General features: G+C 40.2%; 1 protein-coding gene across 1 annotated transcript in view; it reads left to right on the top strand.

Annotated features, from left to right (window-relative positions):
• Positions 1-3,493: 3,493 nt before the first annotated feature.
• Positions 3,494-24,305, top strand: part of esama (endothelial cell adhesion molecule a) — a gene marked incomplete at its 3' end in the record, with an annotated part of 61,529 nt that continues 40,717 nt past the window's right edge. Inside the window, 1 exon segment of the mRNA XM_035666620.1 lies at positions 3,494-3,927. Within this exon segment, the coding sequence (XP_035522513.1) occupies positions 3,861-3,927 (67 nt within the window).

Here is a 24,305-nt window from a genome sequence, read left to right as displayed (position 1 = left end):
AAACCAAATCTAGGGCAGTGCCATAAACCAATGATTCTTTTATTGAGGTTTATGTAGATTTGGCTCATCTAGCCTATAGAGTATAATCTGAGATAATCTGATCATAACAACAATAGATTCTCACATTGTGGGTCTAATATTGTTTTGTTTTTTTAATCTGCTTTATTCATCGTTTTTATCAAAGTAGTAACTCACTTCCAAATGGGCTGGCAACCGTCCAAAGACATGTTGTAGGATGGAGTGAGACAGGTCACGCATTAATCACAAATGTTTAGATAAATCTACAGGCTGGAGCAGCTGCAGTTTAGAGGAGCTTGTACTGAATGACCAAACATCTTTACATGACCAGTGAAATTCCACTGCACATCAGCACTGCGACCTCTCAGCAGCCTGCAGGGAGTGCCAGTCTTCATTCTCCTGAATAGCAAACACTGCATATTCATGGTTTCTTCCATTGTATCTGAGACCATTGTAACATCTTCTGTCTGAATATTAATGGAGTATTGTTCCTCATGGTAGGACATTCATTGGATGTAATATTTCCATAAGTATACCGTAAATAAGTTGATTTGCCCCACTCTGGGCTGTAGATGCTTTTAGAAAATATCTTTAATATTACACTATTATTCCCCAGGTTTATATCAGTGGTTCCCAACCTTTGATCCATTTTCTGTAATTTAGTAAACTGACAACCCCTGACTAAGAGACATATTTTATGGATTATATTCAAAACTGTTCACCAAACAGTGAACTCAGTAACTTTCAGACGTTTGTGTAAAACGAGTGATTTGGATTAATTTTGAACAGAATATTTCGGTTTTTTTAACAATCGTACTTCATAGGCTTAAAAGTCTGTGTTTTATTGTCCTTGACATTTGGCCTACATTTTATTATTAATGAATTAAATTTACTTTACACTTACTTTTCTTCCCAGAAGTGAACCAAATGCTGAGGTATAGGCCTACTGTGTAAGTTTTGTAGCATGCTTTAAAATCAAAAAGGCCTTGCGACCTCCCCATGAAGCTTTGGCTTGATACAGCTACTCACGTGAATGATGTAGGACGACGAACAAGCAAGTCAAAAGTAGATTGTGCTCTCTGCTGTCTTCAAAAGTATCAGGATTCAGTTTACATCTCACCAATTACAATCTTTTCATATTTGTATTGTGATTTAACTGTCTCGTGATATATCTTTACATTTCTATTATGCATAAAATCTTTTTCTATGCAACCAGAACAGTGGCATCTGCATTTGTATCCATCATTGTCCCTGTAACATTTAAACACAAAAATAGATACAAATACCACAATACTCAAGTGTATATGTTTTCTAACACCCCTATAGTCATTGTAAAACCAAACAAGTTCATTTGTTTTTAAAAATGTTGAAACAGAGTACATTGAAACTTTTAAGCAAAACTAACTCAATTTTGTAAGTAAAAAACATTCTTGATCAAGTAGCTTTGGAATGACACTAAAATGATTTCTACTGTGAAAACCAAAGACCAAGAAAAACCTTCTAGTCAGGAATTTTTCATTAACATACAAAGCCAAGTTAATGTCATTTAAAATGAATGGTAAAGGCTCCTTGATCAAAAATCTTTTTAACTTACACAATTGAGTTTGTCAAATTAAATTTGTTTTTTGATGTAATCTGTTTTAAAAAATAAACAGTGTATTTATTATATATATTATGTGCTACAACATCTGGATGTGACATGGTGTGTATTGCACATTGGCATGATGGTATGTCTCTTTTAATGATGATGGCAGTACTTTACTGTAGCATTGAAAGGTCCAGTGTGTAACATATAGGAGGATATATTGTCAGAAATGGAATATAATATTCATAAGTATGTTTTCATTATCATTCATCAATATATGTTTGGTATGTATGGTATATGCCTTGTTTATACCATAGCCCAGAATGGACCAACCACACACTGGCTGTGGATGGGACTGCTTGTGTGTTTCGTGTGTTTCATGGCCATTGTAGTTTCTTCTTCACACTTAGAAGGGGAGGTTGAAGCTAGATGCTACTAAATCCTATACACTGGTCCTTTAATTGGCACAAGCAATATGTATGACCTCCAGGTGTCAAGTTTGCTCATCATTTGACTAGACTCTGTTTGTGTGTGTTTGGATTAGCAGTTTAGTCCAGAATCCAGTATTAGCCTTTCTGCCCTGCTCAAATTATTTTTGCAGCAACAAAAAAATAAAAAAAAAACAGGCCTGTTTTGACAGCTTTCCCCTGAATGCTGTAGATTTCAGCTGGAGGCCCAGATGCAATTTACAGCAACACAACCAAATCCTACTCCCATGATGCTTGGACCCTGCTTCTTTGGATTTAATCACAGGAATAACCCTTGCTCACCTCTCATAATTGAGCAGTCTTCCTGCATTAGCCTCACCCTTGTTGCTGAGGCAACTGGGAAACCTTAGGAAATGAAATAAAGGGGTCTGACTACCTCGGAGAGCACAGGTCAGTCCATATTTTTACATCAGGGAGGGTGAGCTCACCTTGGGAATTCACGTCAAGCTGAGTCCAGTCTGTTCCTCTGCTTTCAGACCCACGCCTTCACACATGATGGAACAGGAGCTGGAGACTTTTTAAGGGGAGACTGGGGAAAAGGATGGAGCTTTAGTTGTGTGGGTTTGGAAATAGGCTTATTGTTGAAAAAGCTTGAGCCTGGGTATTTGAAACTGGCAAGTTGCACATGAGTATGCCTGCCTGGAATCTGATGAAAGACCACTTTTTTGCCCTTTATCTTATTAAGAGGCAAATTCAGGTCATAACAGGTCAGTGGTGGCCCATTTGAACTGGGACAATGTTTCCTGGGCACAAGCAAATTATTTAATAATCAATTAATCTATTTCCTGTTGTTTATGAAATGTATTTATGATAGGAGACAGAGGAACCTGATGTTTTCACAGATTATCTGTCTCTATGTCACTACTGTATAGTGAAAGCTTCAGAAAATATGAGAAATCTTATTTTTTTAATTTTTAAATGACCTACTGCAGCTTTACACTGCTGCTATGTTTGACATTGTTTTTAATGTAATGGTTTTGAGGAACACTGGTAAAAGACAAGGATCGTTTTTAACCATGTGAACGTATTTCTCATTTTACGGTCATTGTATCACGTGTTTTGTGCTTGCAATGACCCGCCATTGTTCATTTTGTGAAATATATCCTGAATTACTTTGAAAAATTATGTTTGCACCTGCACATAACGCTGCGGACTAGAGGACAGGTGTACCTGCGTCAAGCTGTAAAACAGAGGCGGCAAAATAACAGATGTTATAACTTTGCTTTCAAAATAAGAGCGGTCGGCCACGCAAGCCATTCTCCAAAACGCGTAGGCAAACCGCGGGTTTTATTTTGAGGCTCGTAACCGGAACTTGTCGTAAAATCGACGCCAGCTCGTACGCGGAGGTGTCTCTCTCTCTCTCTCTCTCTCTCTCTCGCTCTCTCAGGAAAGGACACAGGATGACAAGTTGCAGAGTTGGAGTCGCAGCCGTCTCGATAAGGACGGAGTCGCGGACGCAGCCGAGCGTTAAGAGGAGAGGGAGAAGAGTCGCGGAAGACCCTCGGAATCGGAGGTGTTGATCCAACTGACACTTTATTATCTCACGGCAAAGTCGGAGAAGAGGATTCCCGCGGCGGCTGGGATTAGACGGCCCCCACATTCCCTCACCTGAAGTGTCCCTTACCTTTCCCCCGACCAACGTCTGTGCCGCGAGATTGAAGGAAAAGCACTTGACAGACTTGAGGAGCTCTGCCCGAGGCGAGACAGAGCTCATATATAAAGCCGGGTGAAGGACATTAACACAAGTGGAAACTGTGGCTGCATCCACCATGGAGGTCTGTGGCACTTCCAGGAAACTTACTTTGCTCTCCTTCACCTTGCTGTGGGGGCTCTCAGGTCAGTGCAACTTATTCTCACACATTTATTCACAAGTGTGTGTTTGTGTTTTTTTTCCATACCCCAGGCAATACACTTAACATATGTGTGTCACTTATTTTTTAAAGACATTGTAAATATTGGACCTAGAATTGGTCCCAAGGTGACATTCAGAGCTTTCATTCTCACCCAGTGTATCAGCTCCTGTCAGTGCATTTGTCTCCATTTTTAGCCCACTTATAAAAATATCTCCAGACAAGGTGTATTTCTTGAAACCATCCTGAGCCTAATGAGGAAATAACAGAACATGTCTGTTTCTGGGGGGGTTTCTCTGCTGTATGTGTGCCAGAGGATGAAGGAGGCGGATTTAAAGCTGAAACACCTGTTTGTTTTTCACAGGATTTGAAACAAGTGTGTTACACATGATTATGTCTTCCAGGGAAGAATAATCCCTTTATAGCTGCTGCAACGCCGGCTCTGCCATCACTCTCTCTAGCAATGTATTAAACTCCTACTTTCACTCATAGCCGTACAGTACACACGCAGCCTACTTTCCCCCCATCGCTTTGATTTAGAAATGGGGGCACGGCGCTGCTGAGGAGTATTTTGCAAATGTTTTAAAGGAAGTTTTATATGATTAATTCAGGTAGAAGTTGTTTCACATTTTACAGGAAAAGATGAGTATGATTTGTCAGGACTTTTCAAAAGATATGTTAGACAGATTGAGAGAAGTTTTGTATGACTCCTTCCTGAGAGGATGCACGTCATATAAAGGCACATTCAACCAGAAACCCTCCTCTTTAAATAGCAACAAGGAATTCCTGTAAGTTTACATTCATCTGCTCAAGACATTTAAATGAAACATCTCATCGGTCCTCTTTTCTCAACTCTGAGCAGAAACAACATTTTTGTTGATGGCAGCCATGAATGGCCGACATTCACTTTTAACCTGGTCACAGGCTTCTCTCACGAAGCCCCCTGCTCTCATATGGAAGAACAGGAGATATCCATTTAAGTCTGCTTCAGGTGAGTGCATGTTAGTTCCAGACAGGCTGCTGACTTTCATTTGGCCTGGGAGACATGAAAGCAAGCAGGAGCTTCACATTTTGCCTGATTCTGCTCTCGGCTGCCCTGAAGCCCGTGTGTGCTTTCCGGCACTGTTGCCAAAACAATCACATGCGCTGACAGGCATTCTCAGGCTCGCTTGTTACACCCCAAGGGAGGGGTTTTACCTGAGAAATGGGACCAGTTTACCACACAGAGACCTCTGTGAGGATATTATGGTTTGGAGACCTTTAGGGCGTTTCAAGGAGTGACTGGTTATAATGTCTCCTAGTGTCTAACCTGGAGTTTTAACAGCATGCTGTGATTCAGTGTCACAGCACAACAGGACAAAGCACCCACAGCTGACCTTGACCTCAGCACTTGACCCGCCATCAATCGCCCCGCAGGTGTGTCCTGAAAACACTGAGTGGTCAAGATACAGAGAGGAAATGTTCATGAATAGAAGCCTGCGGCAACAGGAAGACTCAGGGCTCCTTGATGTCCCCAATGAGGCCGAGCTCTTTAGAGCAGGAAGTGAGCAAACGTCCTCCAAAAAACAAGATAAAACCTTGTGATGTTTCAGTTCAAAATCAGAGCGGCGGAGAGTTTCATCAGACTGCAGACGACATCAGAAGACACTGATGAGTGCTTATGGTCACGTCAAGAAAAAAAGCCCTCACATGTAATTTCAGATGACTCACATCTACACACCCAGTATAGATATATGTGACAAATTAAAGGAAACACCTGAATGAAAGAGCAGAGAAACATGACAAATGCAGAAAAATGCACCGGTCGCCTGTCAATGGCGTCATATCCCCTTTGTGGTTGTTTACCATACACTGTTCAGATCTTGATGGTTTTTCACTTTATATTTTAACCAGATGAATGAATTTTAGTCATCGGACATCTGAATCTTCTGATAAACTAGACAAGCTAACGTTAGCAGCAATGTTAGCATATGTAGGCCTGTATGGCTATGTTCACAGTGCAGGCAACGGATGTGGCGTGCAACGAACTTGAATATTGTCCTCTGTTAGGTTCATTGTTTGTTTTCTTAATTGAATTAACACCAAACTTCTTCCTCCCAGCAGTCGTATCTTTTTTCTATTAAGCTTTTACTGCATAATAGTTAAGTGTGCTTTTCAATTGCACAAACCCATTAAGATTGTCTCAGTAAAGTTGTGTTTGGATTAGCTAATTACATTAGCCTAGGTTCAATAGGTTCTGTGCCTCATTAGTTGTATCCTAATTGCTTAAATGAATTTGCCCTCCTGTCATTTGTTCTTAGGCAAGTCAACTCAAGAATCACATACAGGGAGAATTTCAACTTTTCTTTAGTGTTATTTCCCTTTTTCTAGTTAATGTGTGTAAGACACTCTCGTCAGTTGACTTAGGGTTATTCTTAGAAGTGACTGGCTCATGTTATCTGGAAAGCCTGATTTGGACATATTTAGTCACAAAGTTACTCCCAGTCAAACTGTCAGTGAGCTGGTGTGTTTGCCAGGACAATGCTAGAATGGTGTGAGCGACTGCATCGACACTGGCTCCCCAGAGGTAGAAATCTGGACAACCCCATTTTGTACTATTTTTAGATGTTCCCAGCTCCAATAAAATGGACTGTGCAATAGAAAGAGCTACTTCGTTTTATTCCTGACATCAGTAGCGTAGGTAAGTGCATTTGAGATGTAAATGCATTTACACACGTGGTAATCTCGGAACTACATGTCCCCTTATCGAACGGCAGTTGTTCATGGCAGCGATGTATAAGCCATGCCTTATCTCTCAACCAACCGCTGGACAATTACTCTTGTATTCTGGACACGCCATCTGGCAAAAGAACATCTTCATTTGTTTTCCAGGTGGGTTCCACAATGGACTTTACTTATTTAACAAGGTCAATCCATACGAGCCTCAAAGGCTCCGATGGGGTGGCGGGGGGGAGCTGAGCTGCCACTGATTTTCCGTGGCAAGGCTCAGTGATTTAGAGTAGTGAATGAGAGGGTTGCAAGCATTATTTTTAGCTGCATGTATTCTTTGAACACAGAGGCCACTTAGGGCACTGATCCTCCCCCCATTATAACACAGCATATCTTAAAGCTTGGCATACTGACATACTCTATATATGACAATATGACAACATTGGTTTGTTTCCTGTTTCACTCCCTATTGTCACCCTGACAACATGTCATCCCAAAATATATTATATGTCCCCTAAGACTGCCAAAGGGAGGGCCATGGAATGCAGTTTGCCTAACTTAAAACTACGGCCTTATCACTAATTGCCTATTTCTTAGAATAATACCAAATGGACGTGCGGCAAAGCCCCTTTCCACTTTGAGTCGGGATTACAGCAGTTTGAAGCCTGCAGTCCTCATGTATGTGTCCCCAGCAACTGGTGCAATTTTGATTTGGGGAAGGAGATTGAAGGATTTATCAGAACATGCATAATGACACAAAGATACGACAGTGCACTTTTTCCTCTCTGGCGAGGCAGTTTGCTGTCCAATCGCCAGTCTACGCAAGTGTGCCAGTGCCTCTTGTAATCCCATGTATTTACACCCACTGGAACTGTACGATGCCCAGGAGAACAAGAACCTGAAGAGAGATTAGTGCAGGTTCAACAACACACTGATGGGTAAAGAGAGATCCATCACTGTGCAAGAGATGTCCTACATAGCTGAAAAATCTTACCCTGCTTCTTCATTTCAGTCTTTTTCTAAATATCTAATATCAATATATAATTATTGGCTTAAGTCTTTTCATTAGCCTGCTCCTGTGTAGGAGCAAAGCAACACAAAGAGATACAAAACTAAACTGTTGTCATTACGTTTTCTTTGTGTTCGGAGTCAATTTGCATCTCTGTGTTGTCATTTTGTGTTTCTTTTTGGTCGTTTTGCAACACTTTGTAGTCGTTTTGCATTTGTTGGTACTCATTTTATGTCTCTGTGTCGTTTTGCCTCTTTTTGTAGTCAAATTTGTGGTCATTTTGTGTCTCTTTGTGGTCATTTGGTTGCATTTCCAACAAGAAAATGTTAACAGTCACTTCAAACTTCAATCTTAGTTTGATTCTAAAAATACTGCAATTAAGCCTGGGGTCATGTAAACACCTTCATCTAATTATATTACCTTAATTAAAGTCACATTCACAGGATTAATGCAGTGATTAAAGAATGTGGAGCGAGGCAGTATTAGCTGCATATTTTAAAGGCTGCTTTGACCTCTAAAGACCATGTTCAGGCTAACCATCAGAGGTTTGACAAGTTGCAACTCCTGCCCCACATTCACTGAGTTACTACTATTTTTAAATATACACAAACATTCATATTTTTAGTGTCAATATGAGAAAAACTGTGGGAAAGTGGCATAGGAGTAACGTAGCCAGTAGCTTGCTGCATGGAGACATGTGGATACGTTGCTGTCACTTGTAAATGTTTGAAAATGGGAATTTGTGAATTATTCTTACAGTCAGAGTGCGGGCGGCAGTTAGAAGATTGTGCGCAGGCTATTGTAGACAGTGAGCAATGGAGACTCAGCGCCAGCCGTCACATGCATAGAGGATATGCAGATATGTTGGTTGTCCCTTTCCTGGGCTTTCTCTGATGTCCCATCTCCATCCATGGACCCAGAAGGAAAAAGACCTCCCCTCAGGGGTCATGAGAAAGGCACTGGGCGACTTTCCCAACATTCGGCCCTGGTCTGGGGACACTTAAAGGCACAGACGCACATACTTCCTTACTTCATCTTTCTCTTCCTCTTTCCTCCGTCTCTCTTTCTGTCCCTCCACATCTTCCTTTCTCCAACATCAGCCTACACACATGCCGAGTGGCTGTATATGGGTGCTTTTCCCCCCGAAGAGTTATTGATGCCTGGAAAGATGCCTGCCTAAGCTTTGATAGAAATCTCTAGTGGACAGTAAAACATGTTTTTGTGTATTGTTTTGCATACTGGGTACATAAACAAGAGTTATTCCCAGCTGATGTTTGCTTCTAACCATTTACGAACAATAGCAAAGCATTATGTATATAAATAAATACTTGACATATAGTTTATTTAAAGATACATTATGATCATTTCTGTTGGGTTTGTCCCAGGTCATACTAATGTTCTGCTGAATTGCACACACAATACAAGACTGCAGTGTCGGCCTCATACCCAACTCCTAATTTAGGGCTGCCTGTGACGCTACTGTAGACAGGCTTTGACAATACGCTGGCTAATGACTATTTACAGCCAAGAGAGCCACAGGAGGCTTATCAGCTGGTTCTTAAGGCCAGTGTCTGGCTGCTTCGCTGGGTATTCTCCCTCCACTCTCAGCCTCACATCAAACTGCTGATGTCAAAAATCTTTTCCTATCTCCCTCCGGACCAAGTGTAATTGTAACCAATAATAATGACTAATAATAGGTCACTGGCTTGGTGCTCAGCTACTACTGCCCTCAAGCACTGTAGAAAGACCCCAATTACAGGATGTATTTAATTTAAATTTCAGTTCAGTTTTCTTCTATTCCATTGATATTTACACATAAAGCAAAGATTCCCAACCAGGGATACTTGTATGCCAGAAGGTTTGTGGAGAGATAGTAAAGTTGTTCAACTAATATAAAAAAATTGTAATTAATGACTTCATTAAAAAATACATTTTTGTATTGAGTCAGCTATAAAAATTAGTTTAGGTGGTATTGCAGTTAAGGGTGCGTGAAAACTAGTTAGAAAGCAAGAGATGAAATGGTGAGCGAAAAGTAATGGATAAACTGTTGAAATACAGTAGATCACTAAAATGGATACATGGTTAGAATGTCCAGCTTTTGCTACTTCATATGGTTGTAGTATGAATGCAAACCTGACCAAACAGTGAAAATCTGATACCGTTGCAACCCTAATTTATGAAAATGTAATGTAACATCCATTATTATATCCACTTTTATATGAAATTCATTCAAACGAACACATTTGGAACATTGATGATGTTGCCAAAGGGGCACATGAGTTCACTGGACTGGGCTGTGGTCTTACAGATAAGGTTGGGAATTACTGACGTAGAGCATTAGGTGCATGGGAATGATCCCAACAATGTGGTAAATAAAAGCTGGAAAAGCTATTATACTGAAATCTGAGCTTGTAAGAAGCAGGAAAAGTTACCAGAGATGCTGATGTAGTGGATCTAACTGTGTAAAAATGCTCTCTGTGGCTCTCAGGGAAAGTCCAGAATGGAAAGAGAGAAAAGAGCATGATATATGCACACTAATATTAATTGGTTAATAGAGTAGTTGACCGATAGAAAAATAACTATTTAATAAGCGAGTAATCGTTGAAGTATGGTTGAATTAAATCATTTAATCATTTTCAGCTTCAGCGTCAGAAAATCACAAAATGTCACCTCAGACTTTGGGAAACTGGGACAGACATTTTTCATTATATTTGCCATTTTATATCCCAAACAATTAATAATTAAATCAAAAAAATAATTGGCAGATTCACGAATAATGGAATATTCTGTGGTTGCAGCCCTACAAATGCTTCGACAAACTTTTTTACTAATTAGCAGATTTGTGCATGAAAACAAATAAAATGTCATGGCTACATCAAAAACAACATTTATGTAGTCTACAACTGATTGCTGTAACCCTGGGAGAAAAAGGTAAAGTATTGCCTGTTTGTTGAAACAAGTTGTTTTTCATTAAATGCCCATTACAGTTATCTAATGGGTTTTGAAAGGGTCCTCTTAAGGTCAAGGTTTGTGGAATTGTCTGAACCCACAGGGGACCACAGTTACCAAAATGTGGGTTTCAAGAGCCTTGATACTGCTGAAGGCTACATAGTAGTCTGCCTCCCAGTTAGCCAAGATGACAGCTCACAGAGCTTGCTTCCAGTGCCGCTGACAGATGTTGCAAGCGAAGTCAACAACAACCACCATCGCATATCCTTCTGACCTGTCCTTCAAAAAAAAAAGTTAATAAAGCTGTGGACAGACGGAGAATTGAGGGCATGGGCTTAGACAAGATAGCTGGTGTTCAATTATTCTTACTTGGAGGTACTTAGGTGGGGGTGGGGGTTAGAGCGTCATGCACTCAGGACTTCAGGCACATTGACATAATCCTGGTTTTCTTCTTGAAGTGTTTGGGTAGCTCCTAATCACACGCTGCCAATCAAATATCCATTTGTGAGCTGCTGTGTTGTTATTTCCTCCTTTCTGTCGTTCTGGGAGCTTTTAATAACTGCTTTTAAATAACCTGTTCCAGCTGATCATGGACAGGTTTCCAATATATGTTTGATTGTTGACGTACTGTATAGAACAGCCACTAAATTTAACCTTTCAGCACTATTTATACATTCTGAACAGGTTCAGTAATAGGTATATTGTACATCACTGAAACCGAATGGAAAACCGTTGATTGTATTCCCTTCCTGCACTTATAGTTGAATAGAGGGTGTTTGTTTTCCAGAAAGAAAGTGTCCACTAGCCAGAAAAGTGACATTGATTTGTGATATTGTTGTGTTCAGGCATGTTGTAGTTCTTGAAACCATTAACTGTAGGGTTTCCCTCAGGAAATTTGCTTACTGGAGATGGTTAGCTCTCGTTTTTTTTTTCGAATTTCATGCAGAATTTGGGTCAGATGTTGTGTGTCATTGGAGCCGAATCTCCTGTATCAGTTTTCCAATATGCATTGGTTGCATCTTTCCCGACAGGTTGACATGCTTCTTTGATTTATGACTGTGAAGCTATAACCAATCACTCACCTGCTAGAGCTCAACCAGGCACACTGTGATGCTTCTCATCTTAACAGTGTAGTTATTAGATGATAGATAGATAGATGATAGTTCAAACACTCATTAATAGGGAAGACCTTTAAAAATTGGTATCTGCAGATAGCGAATCCAATTCTAACTTTTAACCAAACTACTAACTTTTAGTGTAACCAGTCCAAGTCAAGTAGTACTGTATGTTTGACAAGACCTTTTTCACAGCAGCTATTTTGACATGAAATAGTAGGGTAAACACAGGTGGTACCAATGATACTAATTAAAGCTCTGTTACAATTTGTGTAGCAGAGGCTTTCCAGTGAGCCAACATGCACAATAGCAGCAACCCTGACTCTGTTTGACCTGAATGGAACCTTAATTAGTATCGTTGGTAACACGTGTGTTTACCCTACTGTTTTATGTCAAAATTACTGCTGTGAAAAAAGCCTATTAAATAACTCAACAAAATGAAGTATCTCAGCTTTCTGTTTTTATAGTTTAATAGATATATCAATATAAATATTCAAAACATGCAGCACTTCCAAAGATTAACGTTGAAACCGCAAGCACACTTACTGTACAGTGGTGTTACAGAGTGGAGTTTCTGCCCTCATAAATTAGCTTTGGCTGAGTATAGCCACTGGCTTGCAGAGAGTACACACAGCCAAGTTTCATTTTGGACTGTCATCAAGTTACTCATTGAATTAACGGTGATTAGTGACCTGCTGCCGTCGACATTTGTCATTTCAGCTAGTAACGACCATAGATGGCTAAAAATTTGCACTGAGAAGGAAATAGGAGAGGTAAAAGATTTGGTAACCGATTTTGTACCATCAAACATTTCACGTTTTACCCATATCAGTCCATGAAAATATGCCCAATACTAATTCCTGATATGGATACTTAGGATCAACTCGGGACATCTCTACTGATGTAATGAAGTGCCAATGCTTGTTTTCCTTGAAGCTTAATAAGCCTTATGTTTCATTAAAAGTATATGTTAGTAGTGTCGCTCTTTATTACAGGTGAGGCAGGGCATCCTTACTATGAAACCCTGAACTTAGAAATTGACTAGATTAGAAGTTGAGTTACGTCTTTAGTTTGTACTTATTCGCAATAAAGTAACCAGTGTGAGGATAAGGTAAAAAAAGCCTTTTAATACTGGTTGTTATGTCTCACAATAAGCACAAGTCATGGTCATATAAGCCGCATTTTCACTGCATGGTAAGGCTTGACTCCACCTGCTCTTTTTTGGTTCTCCATTAGGGATTGTGCCTGGTACCTTGATCCATACTAAAAGGATACTAGGTGATGTGAAAACACTGCAGACCACTAACTGGTCGCATGACATGGGACATCCTGCACCAACCCGGCACTTAAATAGCTACCATTAATAGCGACCACAATTATTTTATTCCTTCAAAAATTGCCCGCAAAACCACACTGTGGTCGATTCACGAACTGCACACATATCAAGAACACCATACCTACTGTGTGATGTGTCGCTCTGGTCAGCTCCGCCTACATTGAGGGGGTAATATTCAAAGTACTATCTACAGTGGAAACCAAAGTAGAGGTACCAAAAGTTGAGTCGTACCATGTAGTGGAAATGAACCTGTGTGCTGTCTTTGACATTAGCAAAAGTATAATTACAGTTGCCCAATGAAAGCCAGATGGAGTAATTGTGCATGAGGTGACAATGGCTGCAGGCAGCTATGTGGAAAAAGTCATTAAAGTCACACTATTAGGCCGAGGCCTGAAGGGCATCACAGCTGTATTGGTGTTCTCAGCGAGGCAGAACGGGTGAGGCAGTGCCATTAGAAAGACAGTAGGAGGCACAAAGGTTTATGCCACTTGTCTCCTGTAGACACCTCTAAGGGAAAATCCCTCCATGGATACACTGACACTGCTAAATATCATTAATCTACAGCACATTGTTTACTGCTCCCCAGGAGATATGTCTGATGGAGCTTTGAAACTGACTTTTTTTAATCCTCCCATGACTACTTAGTGATTTCCTATGTCTCCCAGAATTCCATGTATCAACCCCAGAAATGTATAAATTCTCATGAAAAGCAGTATTGCCACACTCTATAATGAGCATGTGACTAGCTTAAGGGCAGTTTAATCAGAGACATAACCGTTGACTGTCACCAGAGTTAAGGGGAGCGAACAAGAGGCCTCCTGGTGAGAATGTAGAGTCTACTTACACACTGTGCGCCACATTAAGGGGATTTCTGCTGTTGCCATGGCACATTCATTGGGCACACACCTACACCCGTCTGTGTATTTTGTTAAACTTGACTGTGCTAAAAGTGGGAGGAAAGGTGCATTCAGGAGGTTGTCAGTAATGATCATGCAGTACAGTGAAATTCAGTGTCAAGGATTACTGAGATTCGCCCTCCTACCCAGAAAAGGCCAAAGGCACACAGATCAAGGAGTAGTCAAATTAAGATCTATTTTGGTGGTTTTCACTTATTTTAGGTAATATGTCTGCAAATTGCACTTTAGAAAGATGCATCTGCACCATCAGGTCTATGCAAAAGTTATTTAATGCTTTTCAGATTTCAGAAGAAGTAGTTCAAAATACACTTTTCTGCTTCAATGAGAGGACTGATACCACTCTTATGTCTGTATGCCAAATATGAGACAGCCAGAAGATTGTCAGTTAGAAATTGCTTAGATTAGCATAAGGAATGGAAGCAGCCACACTTATTCTTTTTTTGTTTGTTTAATCTATACAACAATAACAACAAGATATAAGGTGTTAATTAGTAAGCTTTAGAGGTGCTGGCAGGTATTTGTATTTGTTTTCACCTTAGCTGTTTCCAGTTTTTTATGCTAAGCTAATGCTTTCTGGGCTGTAGCTTAATACTTAATGGACATATATGAGAGTGGTGATGCTGTTCTCTTCTAACTCTCCGCAAGAAAGCAAGTGAGCATATTTTCCCCAAATGTTGAACTACAAAAATAAACAGGCAACCAGTAAATGCAGCAAGAAAGAAGCAAGCAAATAGTTCCCTTCGTTTGTTGGCCCTTTAACAAAATGGAAACAGGAAGCACATTCATTATACACAATATATACAAAACAGAACATAAATTACAATAGATATATTTCAGTGTTGAGGCACCAGAAAGAAATTGTAATTTATTTATAAAAAGATACTCAAAGATTTGGGCAGAAATCCCTTAAGCCCCCCTTGTGGCAATTCTGCTCTTTCTGCACAAGGACACCCATTTCCCCTTGGGAGAAAGTCTTGTAGTAGAACTGCTCCAGATTGTTCTTCCCATCAGCAAATTTCCAGATCAGCATGGCATCCGTGAAGCACACTAGCCTTAATGGGGAACAGGTGATTTACTGTCATTGGCCCTGAATAAAACTGCTGAAAGTATTTACACTTTCAAATACAAAGGCTTTATCCATAGAATGACAAAAATCATTCTGTTGTGTGCAGTGCACTTTTAAGGCGAAACAGTGCAGGCGAAAACCTTTTTTTTAACATTGGTCAAATTTGATACTTTAAAACCCTATTATCTTGCAAAATTATTTGCAATTTTAATATACATTTATGTATTTGAGGGCTGTTTTCTCAAAATGAGTTTTTTCTCACACTCTGAGACAGAAATCTCCAATTCAGGAGCACTTACATACACCAGACCTTGCAGTTGTATTCCTATCTATATTCTCAAGGTTTTTACTGAGTTGGTTGTTTATATATTATTGATATTATTGAATGATATAAAATTTTATTCCTAAAAACAGGGCAAAACATTTTCTTATGGCTGTTGAAAGCATTTCCTAATTTTTAAAGTAAAGATGACAAATATGGGATTTTTGAGACTGATGCCGATTTTAGTGGGGTAGAATTAACAGATTACCGATATGGCGGCCGATATAATGAATTTTTGAGTAGGGATGAAAATGTGGATTGTGCACAGGTTACTATGTAAGTAATATTTAAGTTAAATATTCCTTTAAATGTATGTTATATGTTCTTTTAAATATAAAACAAATAACATATATTGTCCACCAATTCTAGTTGACAAATAATCTTTCTTCTCCCTTACTGCCAGTGACACCAAGATACTACCACAAGCATGTTTTCCTGCATTATATAGCAGAAATATAACTGTGATAGAAATGGTGATATTGGTCCTTTTGATCCAGCCAATTTAGAGCACCATTCTGGTCCTACGTGTACAGTCTGTCTGTAGGTGACCAACCAGACACTCCACAAACTATAGCAATGGTCCTAGTGTCTCCAGAGATCACCTACGTGATTTGAGATATGAATGAAAGTGGAGCATTTCATGAAGGACTAGGGTCTCAGTCTCAGTCCTTAAAGTCCTATGCCCACCAGCATGGAAAAGTAGCCGCTCTATCGATCACCAGCTTGTGTCTGTGATGTTCCAGAGGGCAGGACCTCCTGCCATCTCAGCACTCACTGCATTAAATGTTCCTCTGCTCCCTGCTGTTCCACAAGCCATTTCATTAATAACGTTCGCTGTCACTGTTTCGTGATTGAGAGAGACTGAGAATATATCTCCTTTTTATCCATACAGTATACCTTCTCTTGTGTTGCTCTTCTTTCCATTCTTTTCTGCTCACAAACATCGGTCTGCATCTGTTATCAACATTATTTCATCTAAGCCCCCACCCGCTCCCTCCCTGCCCTCTTCTTTTCCTCTTCATCTTGTCGTCCAGCCCTCCTCCTCTCCTTCATCTCATCTCTCCTGAGGGATGCAGCTCCAGGATCTCAACAGCATCAGTGTCTCGGGTCAGCCGGGAGGGTTAGAGAAGGGGGGGCTTTGTTACACCAGCATATGTGTGTGTGTGTGTTGTTGATTTCTGCACATTTTATGTGTGTATAGCCCCTCATCCATCCATTCACTTTGTGAGTTTATATGTTTTTGAGTGTGCATTTGTGTTGGTATATATATATATATGTATTTGGGTCCTTTATCCTCACTCCTCTGCCTCAGACTTTAATGTATTTATTCCTCAATCTTTCAAATAATTTCCCCCTCAATCTCTCTTCACTGCTCCTTTCCTCCCTGGGTGGTGTATGTAATTATAACCTCTTATCTATTTTTCTGTCACACACAACTACACTCCGGAGAGAGCTCAGTTGATGTCATTATCTCTGATAATGGCCCAGAGGTGCAGCCCCCACCCCCCACCGCCCAAACCCTCCATCCTCACCACGCTCCACAATATACAGTATAATTGCTATTTATCGAAAACATCTTCCACATCAACGCCCTCCCCTGTACTCTCTTCTGGCTAATGCACCCTCTCCCATGGACAGTCAAGAGAATGGATATGTTTTTAATATGCTGCTAATATGCTCTTTTTTTCAATATGCGGGGGGGTGTTTGCCAACACTGTCATAATTGGATTTCTCTTTCTTCATCTTCAGTCCATGTGACGACCGCCCTCAGAGAAAACATGTTTTCATCAGATTAAGCGCCAAAGTGTTTTCAGGAAACTTTATCGTGCAAACGGACAATGCCAAACTTGAGGCTTCAACTGTTGGTTTTTTCCAGTCCGTAGCAGTGACATACTGTGGCTTTGGCTGCGTTTGGTTTCAACTCCTCCATAGCAGGAAACAATGGCAATGCCTCACACACTTTCTTGTGTTACAGTACACTAAAATGTGTTTCTGAGAAATAGGAAAAGCAGGATTCACATCTGATCAGCACTGCCTAGTTTGACAGTTTGATCTGAGTTTGGTGCGTTAAGCTGGACAGACTCTCTGAGAATGACCTGTCAATCACAAGATAGCCACACTCTTAAACATACCCTGCTTTATGGTCTATTTTATTATTTTATAATCGGGCCATAATTTACTAAATGAACATCAAACTGAAACTAGAGATTGAGACCATAAACTCATTAAGAAAACTTACTGCTTACTGCTTACTGAGACAATACATCAAGAGAGAAGTCGTCTCATTTCTCTTTAAAACTCCATACTATCTGACTTTTTTTGCAGCCCTTGGAGCTGCCCCCTTCTAGCCATTAGGAAGAATGCAGGTTTTGGCAGTGCCCAGAACCCAACTGTCACTGTATTTCTGTGTGTAAAACAGAAGAAAACTAATGTGTGTAAGTGAAATGTGAGCTGTTACGTGTTGTAGACAGCTGAGACAAACAGCAGTCTCCTGTGTCCAAGTTTTGTTGGCCCGTTCAGCCACCCTGACCTCCACTGTGCACATACGTCATTGCTCTATAATGATGTCATCTGACTTCCTCCTTTTATCCCCTCATAAAAAATACTACTCCTAGAAGACTTTCACTTGAACGTAAACAAATATCGTTTGCGAATAACAGCTGATCTCTTCGTACCTCTTGAGGGTGACAGTCTGATTTTGAAGGGGGCTGTATGATGTGGGTTGTATTTATGTCCTTGCGTGGACACTTCCCCTCCACTCACAGTAAATCCTCTCACAAGGCATAGATATCCGCTGCTCAGGTCCAGCTGTCCTCACATGCAACCATTGTTAATTGTGAAAGTCACCGTGGATCTGTGGCTGACGGAAAGGCTAGATCAGTTTCCTCACAGTGGATGTCTGACGCAAGCTCTATTTTCTGATTCTCCAGCTAAGAACAATGGTATATAAACTGTCATAACTACGAGGCAGGAAATACTAACTTGGACAGAATGCCATGTGCAGTGTTGAATGCTAGCCTCCTCTGAAATGTCACTGCTGCCTTTGCTGTGTCCCCCTACTGCCATTACTCCTCCTTCATTCATCTCTCTCCTCATGTATCTGTATGCAGCAACCACTGTACATCTGACATACAGTACAGCAGAGGCACAGAAAGCACCCATAATCTCCTCTGCACATGTGTTTGAAGAGGTGGAAGTCTCTCAGCTGAATGCTAAACAGGATCTGTTAGGATTAAGTCCGGGTCTGAGGCAGTTTAGCTTATTGCTGACTCTGTTTCAGAACAGGGAAAGTGGAAATGCTCTCCACATGAAGCGACAGATCTCTCTAGTGCGGAGTCTCGCCGAGTCACACTCTCTGGCAAACCTGGCCACTTTTGTATTTAGTTATTTATTTTTTTACAAATAGAAAGCCTTTCAGTTGAGTATCGTCATTGATGTTTTGAGCGTTCATTAGTGACTGGTCATTATGTTCACTGATTTCCTGAGGCCAGCCATCCATGAGAGGCCATTAACCCCAGACATTAAGAGTAATTAGGCAAAGTGCTCACTTTTTGTGCAGATATTTTCACTAGGCAGATTGTTTATGTGGATGTATGCATGACGACCTGGAGGCAATTGGCGAGCTACATTAGGTAGGCAATTGACCTCTTGGTTCTCTATATCTGTATTCCCAAGAAACTTGAATTCCTATATGTAGCGGTGCAGATTTGACTCTGTGAAAAAGAGGATATTGGAGGGAAAAATGATGAGATATTGGTGGTTGTGGTAGTGCTGGGAGGGATTCTGTCAGATGGTGTAGGCCAGACTCTCATGCACATATATACTGAATGTATACACAAAGGCCTTATGTCATCATCACGCTGTCATATGAAATGAAAATCCTCATTAAGATGCAACATGTTTTTTGTCCCTCTTGGAAACCCTGCGCCACAGTCACTTCATTCTCCCTTACTCTCACCGTACGCTCCATACTGTTTCCACGACACTCCCACCAATTCCCTCAGTTGGAACACTTTAATCACGATGGCAGATCCATACATCCCCGCCCCCTCCAATTCGAATGCACACACACACTCATTTAACACACATCCTCTGGGAGGACAAAAGGCAAGCCTTGTCTGATCCGTAATCGCTCTCTCGAGTTTCCCCCTCCCCGCGTGCCTCCTCCGCTATCAAGATCATCAGGAAAATAACTTTACAGATTCCGTTTAATAACAGCGTCGGCACGCACACGGAACCCACAGAGGAATACTAGTTTCTGTCTCATCCCCCTCTCCTGACACTACCTGTCAGTGAGCAAGACATCACACAGCAAGGCACAGGAGAAACGATCAGAACTCCCCTTAACCGCTGAAACTTGTCGCTCATCTGTCTTTTACCTCCTCCCCGCGTTAAAAATAGACCCAAGCTGTCAAGTTCCAACTGGATTTTTTTTTCTGTCTCTCTCTCTCTCTTTCCCTCTTTTACTCACATTCTGTAGCTGTTCATAATTCGCTGGCTACAGCAGTTTTTTTTTTTTGGTTGTTACGAGCCACGTGACGAAAACCGCGCACGGCTCGTCACCATAAACTGTTTTCCCATTTCTCTCTGTGTCAGTCACTGCCAAGATGCTTGTCAAGCCAGTGTACAAAACAAGATGGACAATTACCTTAAAAAAAAAAAGTAACTAAGGCACATTTACAAAGGCAGCAGCACAGCAGCCACAGCGCTGACACTGAATGTCAGCAAAATGTCAGCTTTAAACAAGGTCTTATGTGTACTGTATCTATATATGAGTCATCAAGGCCACATGAGAAGACTAAAAAAGCTTAATAAAAGTCCATTAGGGAGAGTTGTAGAGCTAAGAGTGTGACATCATTTTCCACCTACCTAAAAAACAATTGTGTTCTGCAGAAGGTTTTACGGCTTGGATCGCAGATTTCCCTTGGCTAAAACCTGTCTGAAAGCAAGAGTGATGTTATTTAATGTTTTTATGTAAATGTGAGCTCACTGCTACAGTGCATCAGAAGTGAATGCACATGTGTCGTATGTCCCCGCTGGAAATAATATTTTACCTTTTTAAATCATCACTGATAAAGAATGCATTATTCTATTTTGGTTCAACTATGAAAAACATGGTACATTTGAAGGATTAACACACATGTGGCTTCCTACTGAATACTGACCCCACGCCTTCACCTCAGCTAGACGTTAGCTGCTGAACATGACTGGTCATAATAAATTAATGACACAGAAAAACATAATTCACATGTAAAATAGCATATTTCTTCACTTTAATAGTCCAAAACCATCTAAAAAACTAGGCTCTAGCTGTTATCTGCACATCCACAGGTGCATTTATGCAAAATGTACACTGTTTTTTATGCTGTCTGGCTGCTGGCTTCTATCCTGTAAATACAGTGTTGTCTTATTTTGTTAAAACAGAAACTCTGTGAGGAGATAACAACACAAACTGCGTGCAGGTTTTTCTTTGCATTTTTTACTACAGGCTTACATGTCTTCCATCATAAGGATCATACTGGTTATCCTGCTGGCATATTAGTTCCATGCAAGTTTCAGATTTAACTACAGAAAATGTAATCTGTCAGTCTTACCGAATATACGTGCATGCACACACCTTTTTGGCAAAAGTTGGGCTTGGAATTAAAGAGGATTATACCAATTAACGGCATTTGAAGAGATAATTTTTTTCTTAACTGCATCTTCAGTTTGTATATATTTTATTTCAAGTGGGTTGACCTCAACACGTGCTGCTCCTCAAGAACACAGAGCTGAGAATCAAAGTGAGGGAGGAATGTCCGCCGCTTTCATCAGGACACATGGTGATTAGACTGTTGTCCTTCATCAGACTTTTGTTTATGTTTCTCCATCAAAGTTGAGGACAGGAGTTATGCAGTCAATTACTGGTACAGGCAATGTGCATAACGTGTGATAAGGCCAGAGACGTGTTCGCTGTGGTGTACTTGTGAAGACCTCTGTGTACTCCGAGTGTACAGATACATAGTTGTAGGCTTACAAACACACACACACAGAATTTTAATCTGTGATTGTTATCACTTATGGATAGCTCATTTATCTTCAGTGTTTGATGAATGGGTTATGTAGATAGTTAGGGTTGTCCAGATGGATGCGTGGGATTCATTTTGACATAGCTTCTGAAAGAAGAGAGTAGAGTAACAATTATACAGGGCTTTTTAGCTGTTTCCCAGTTAACTCTAGTCATGTGTATGTGTCAGGTACAGGAGTTACGATTCAGTATATTGCGATCCTATAAGCAAGGCGATATATTGCGCATTTTTTATCAGATTTTAGGAAAATAATAAAGAACACACGACCATATGCATACAATCAGTAAAAAAAAAGAACAGTGGATCTGCATTTGTATTTATCACAGTCCCTGCAACATCATAGCACTAGTTTTTGTGCCATCTGAGCAAAGGAATTAAAATTTGCCTATATTTAAAAAAGTAAATGTGGATTCTTTATCCTTTGGAGGTCCAGTGTGTAATATTTAGGAGGAGGTATTGGCAGAAATGGAATATAATATTCATAGGTATGTTTTCATTAGTGTATAATCACCTGAATATATGAACCATTATGTTTTTGTCACCTTAGAATGAGCTGTTTTTATCTACAGACACCGCAGGTCGCCTTCAATGGAGTCCACCATGTTGAACCACCATGTTTCTACATTAGCCCAGAACGGACAAACCAAACACTGGCTCTAGAAAGGGCCATCTGCGTTTTTTCGCAGGCACCATAGTTCTTCCTACACACTCTGCAGGTTGTCAAATACAGACGCAGATGCCACTAAATCATAAATCTGGTCCTTTAACCTGTTAACCTCTAATGGGCAAACAGTTTCAGCTGTTAAAGGTGAGGTTTAGGCATTCAGCCAGGTGATAATGAGAAGATGAACCTTGTGAACCAGCACCACAGTGACTATTTTTTTACTTGTTAGTCTAATCAAGTGCAATCAGAAATAGCAGAAAAGATGAGGACGTTGCACAGTTTCAGGGATTCTTCCTAATCGCTGTTTTTACCCTAAAACAATTGTAAAATTAAAATGAACAAATATGTCTGCAATTGTTAGAAATGAGATAAGCATTTTCTCCACTTATGACAATACATTTAGAACAGATCATGGGACAGTTAAAATGCATAATTTCAGTGCATATCCAGAAAATATGAACCGCTGTCCATTTCTGTTGTTCAACTGAACTTTCTAAAGAGTAAGAGTTCTGTGTGTGGGCTCATTCCTGTGTTCTAAATGAGAGTGGCGTGACACTGAGTGCACTGAGGTTGATTTGTCCCAGCAGTTTAACTCAGTACTCGGTGAGCTGAAGTCAGCCCAAGTTTATGCACTCTGAGGTGGTGCGTGACACCTGCTCATGCTTTAATACATCATAAACCCACAGAGAAGACGAGAAATGTGGTGTTGGTGTTGTGATACAAGTTGTGATTTGTGTGAAACAAGACTAGGTCGAAGCCTAGTATATGACTGGACCGCATTGTCAATGTGATCTTACAGACTTCTGGTNNACTGAGCGGTTTTGATATGGTGTTCACAGACAGCTGATGTCTTCGGTGTTCATTAGTCTCTTGTCAAGGGGCACTCTCATTCTTTTGTATATTTTTGGATATATGGAGTGTTTTGCACAATTCCTCCAAATTAAACAATGAAATACATAATTTGTAACTTATGATTTGACACCAAGACGTTTGTCTGTGCCTTCCAGTACTGTTGCAAATCACTGTTAATGTGAGTTTCTATGATGTGACAATGCTCTGGTTAAAGGTTATATATAGATGTAAAGATATACAGAGGCTCCACATGGTGTCACACTCCCTCTGCCTGTGTTGCTATCACAGCCTCTTTGTGGTTTGTTTACAGAACCGGTTTGCTCTGTGTGCAACAGTTTGAATGAAGTTATGATGTTATTATATGCGTGGTAAAATTATAGTGTTTGTCTATTGAGTCTGGTGGCAAGTAATAGCGTATTACCGATGTTTCTGGTTAAACAAAACGTCTATGTCTGTAGAGATCCTTTTCACAATGTTGACACGAGCCCAAAGATTAGCTAACGTTACATGGCAGCCATAATAGCCCATTTTGCAGCTATTTTCTTATCTAACTCTGTGATTTAAGGGTTTATTTCGACTAAACCAGTGTTGGTGATTGAAATACTAACAAAGAGGGTTTGATGAGTTTTGTTTTGTTTCTGTCCAGTTTGAAATGTTTTTTACAATTATTTGCTTGGTAAAATTACTGGTCTGAAATGTGAGTGCTCTACTGCGACATCTAGTGGCAAGTAAATTTATAACTTTTTAGGTTAGGTTGGGTTTAGGTAAAGGTCATGGTTTGGGTAATAATATTACTTAATTAAAGTTTGGGGACAATTGTGGTCATGGTTAAAACAACATGTTGACGCTGTTAAAAACAGGAACAGCTGTTAAAGTCCAATGTTTTCTTTACCCATCCACCCTGACCTCTTTCAAACACAGACTTTATCGCTCTATAACAATGTCTCTTGACTTCCTCCTTTGCTCCTGACATCCAAGAGTCAGAATTCCTACAGCTACTAGAGTTTTGTCACTTGAACTTAAAAGAAAGTCACTTTGTCATTAAATGATTGCTCCTCTTTCCCACTGTGATGGGGAAACTCTTCATTGCTCTTTTCTCATCTCTGCTTTTTATTTTTTTTGAAGAGACATGACTCACTAAACTCATTGAAAGTCCAAGCTTCAAAATCTTATGCTGTGGTATTTTGAAGGACTGAAGGACTTGAAAATCTACTTCTCTCTATGTGCGCTGCAACTTCCACTAAAGGGGACTGACTTAGAACTTCAATCCAATCCAATCCAATCCAACTTTATTTGTTAAGCACTTTAAAACAACCAAAGTTGACCAAAGTGCTGTACAGAAGAATAAATAAGACAT

Source organism: Morone saxatilis, unplaced genomic scaffold (genome assembly GCF_004916995.1).
Source record: "Morone saxatilis isolate NCDOM2014 unplaced genomic scaffold, NCSU_SB_2.0 Contig20, whole genome shotgun sequence".
NCBI classification, from domain to species: domain Eukaryota; kingdom Metazoa; phylum Chordata; class Actinopteri; family Moronidae; genus Morone; species Morone saxatilis.
The sequence above is the reverse complement of the archived record's forward strand: the minus strand, read 5'-3'. Positions and strand labels throughout refer to the sequence as shown.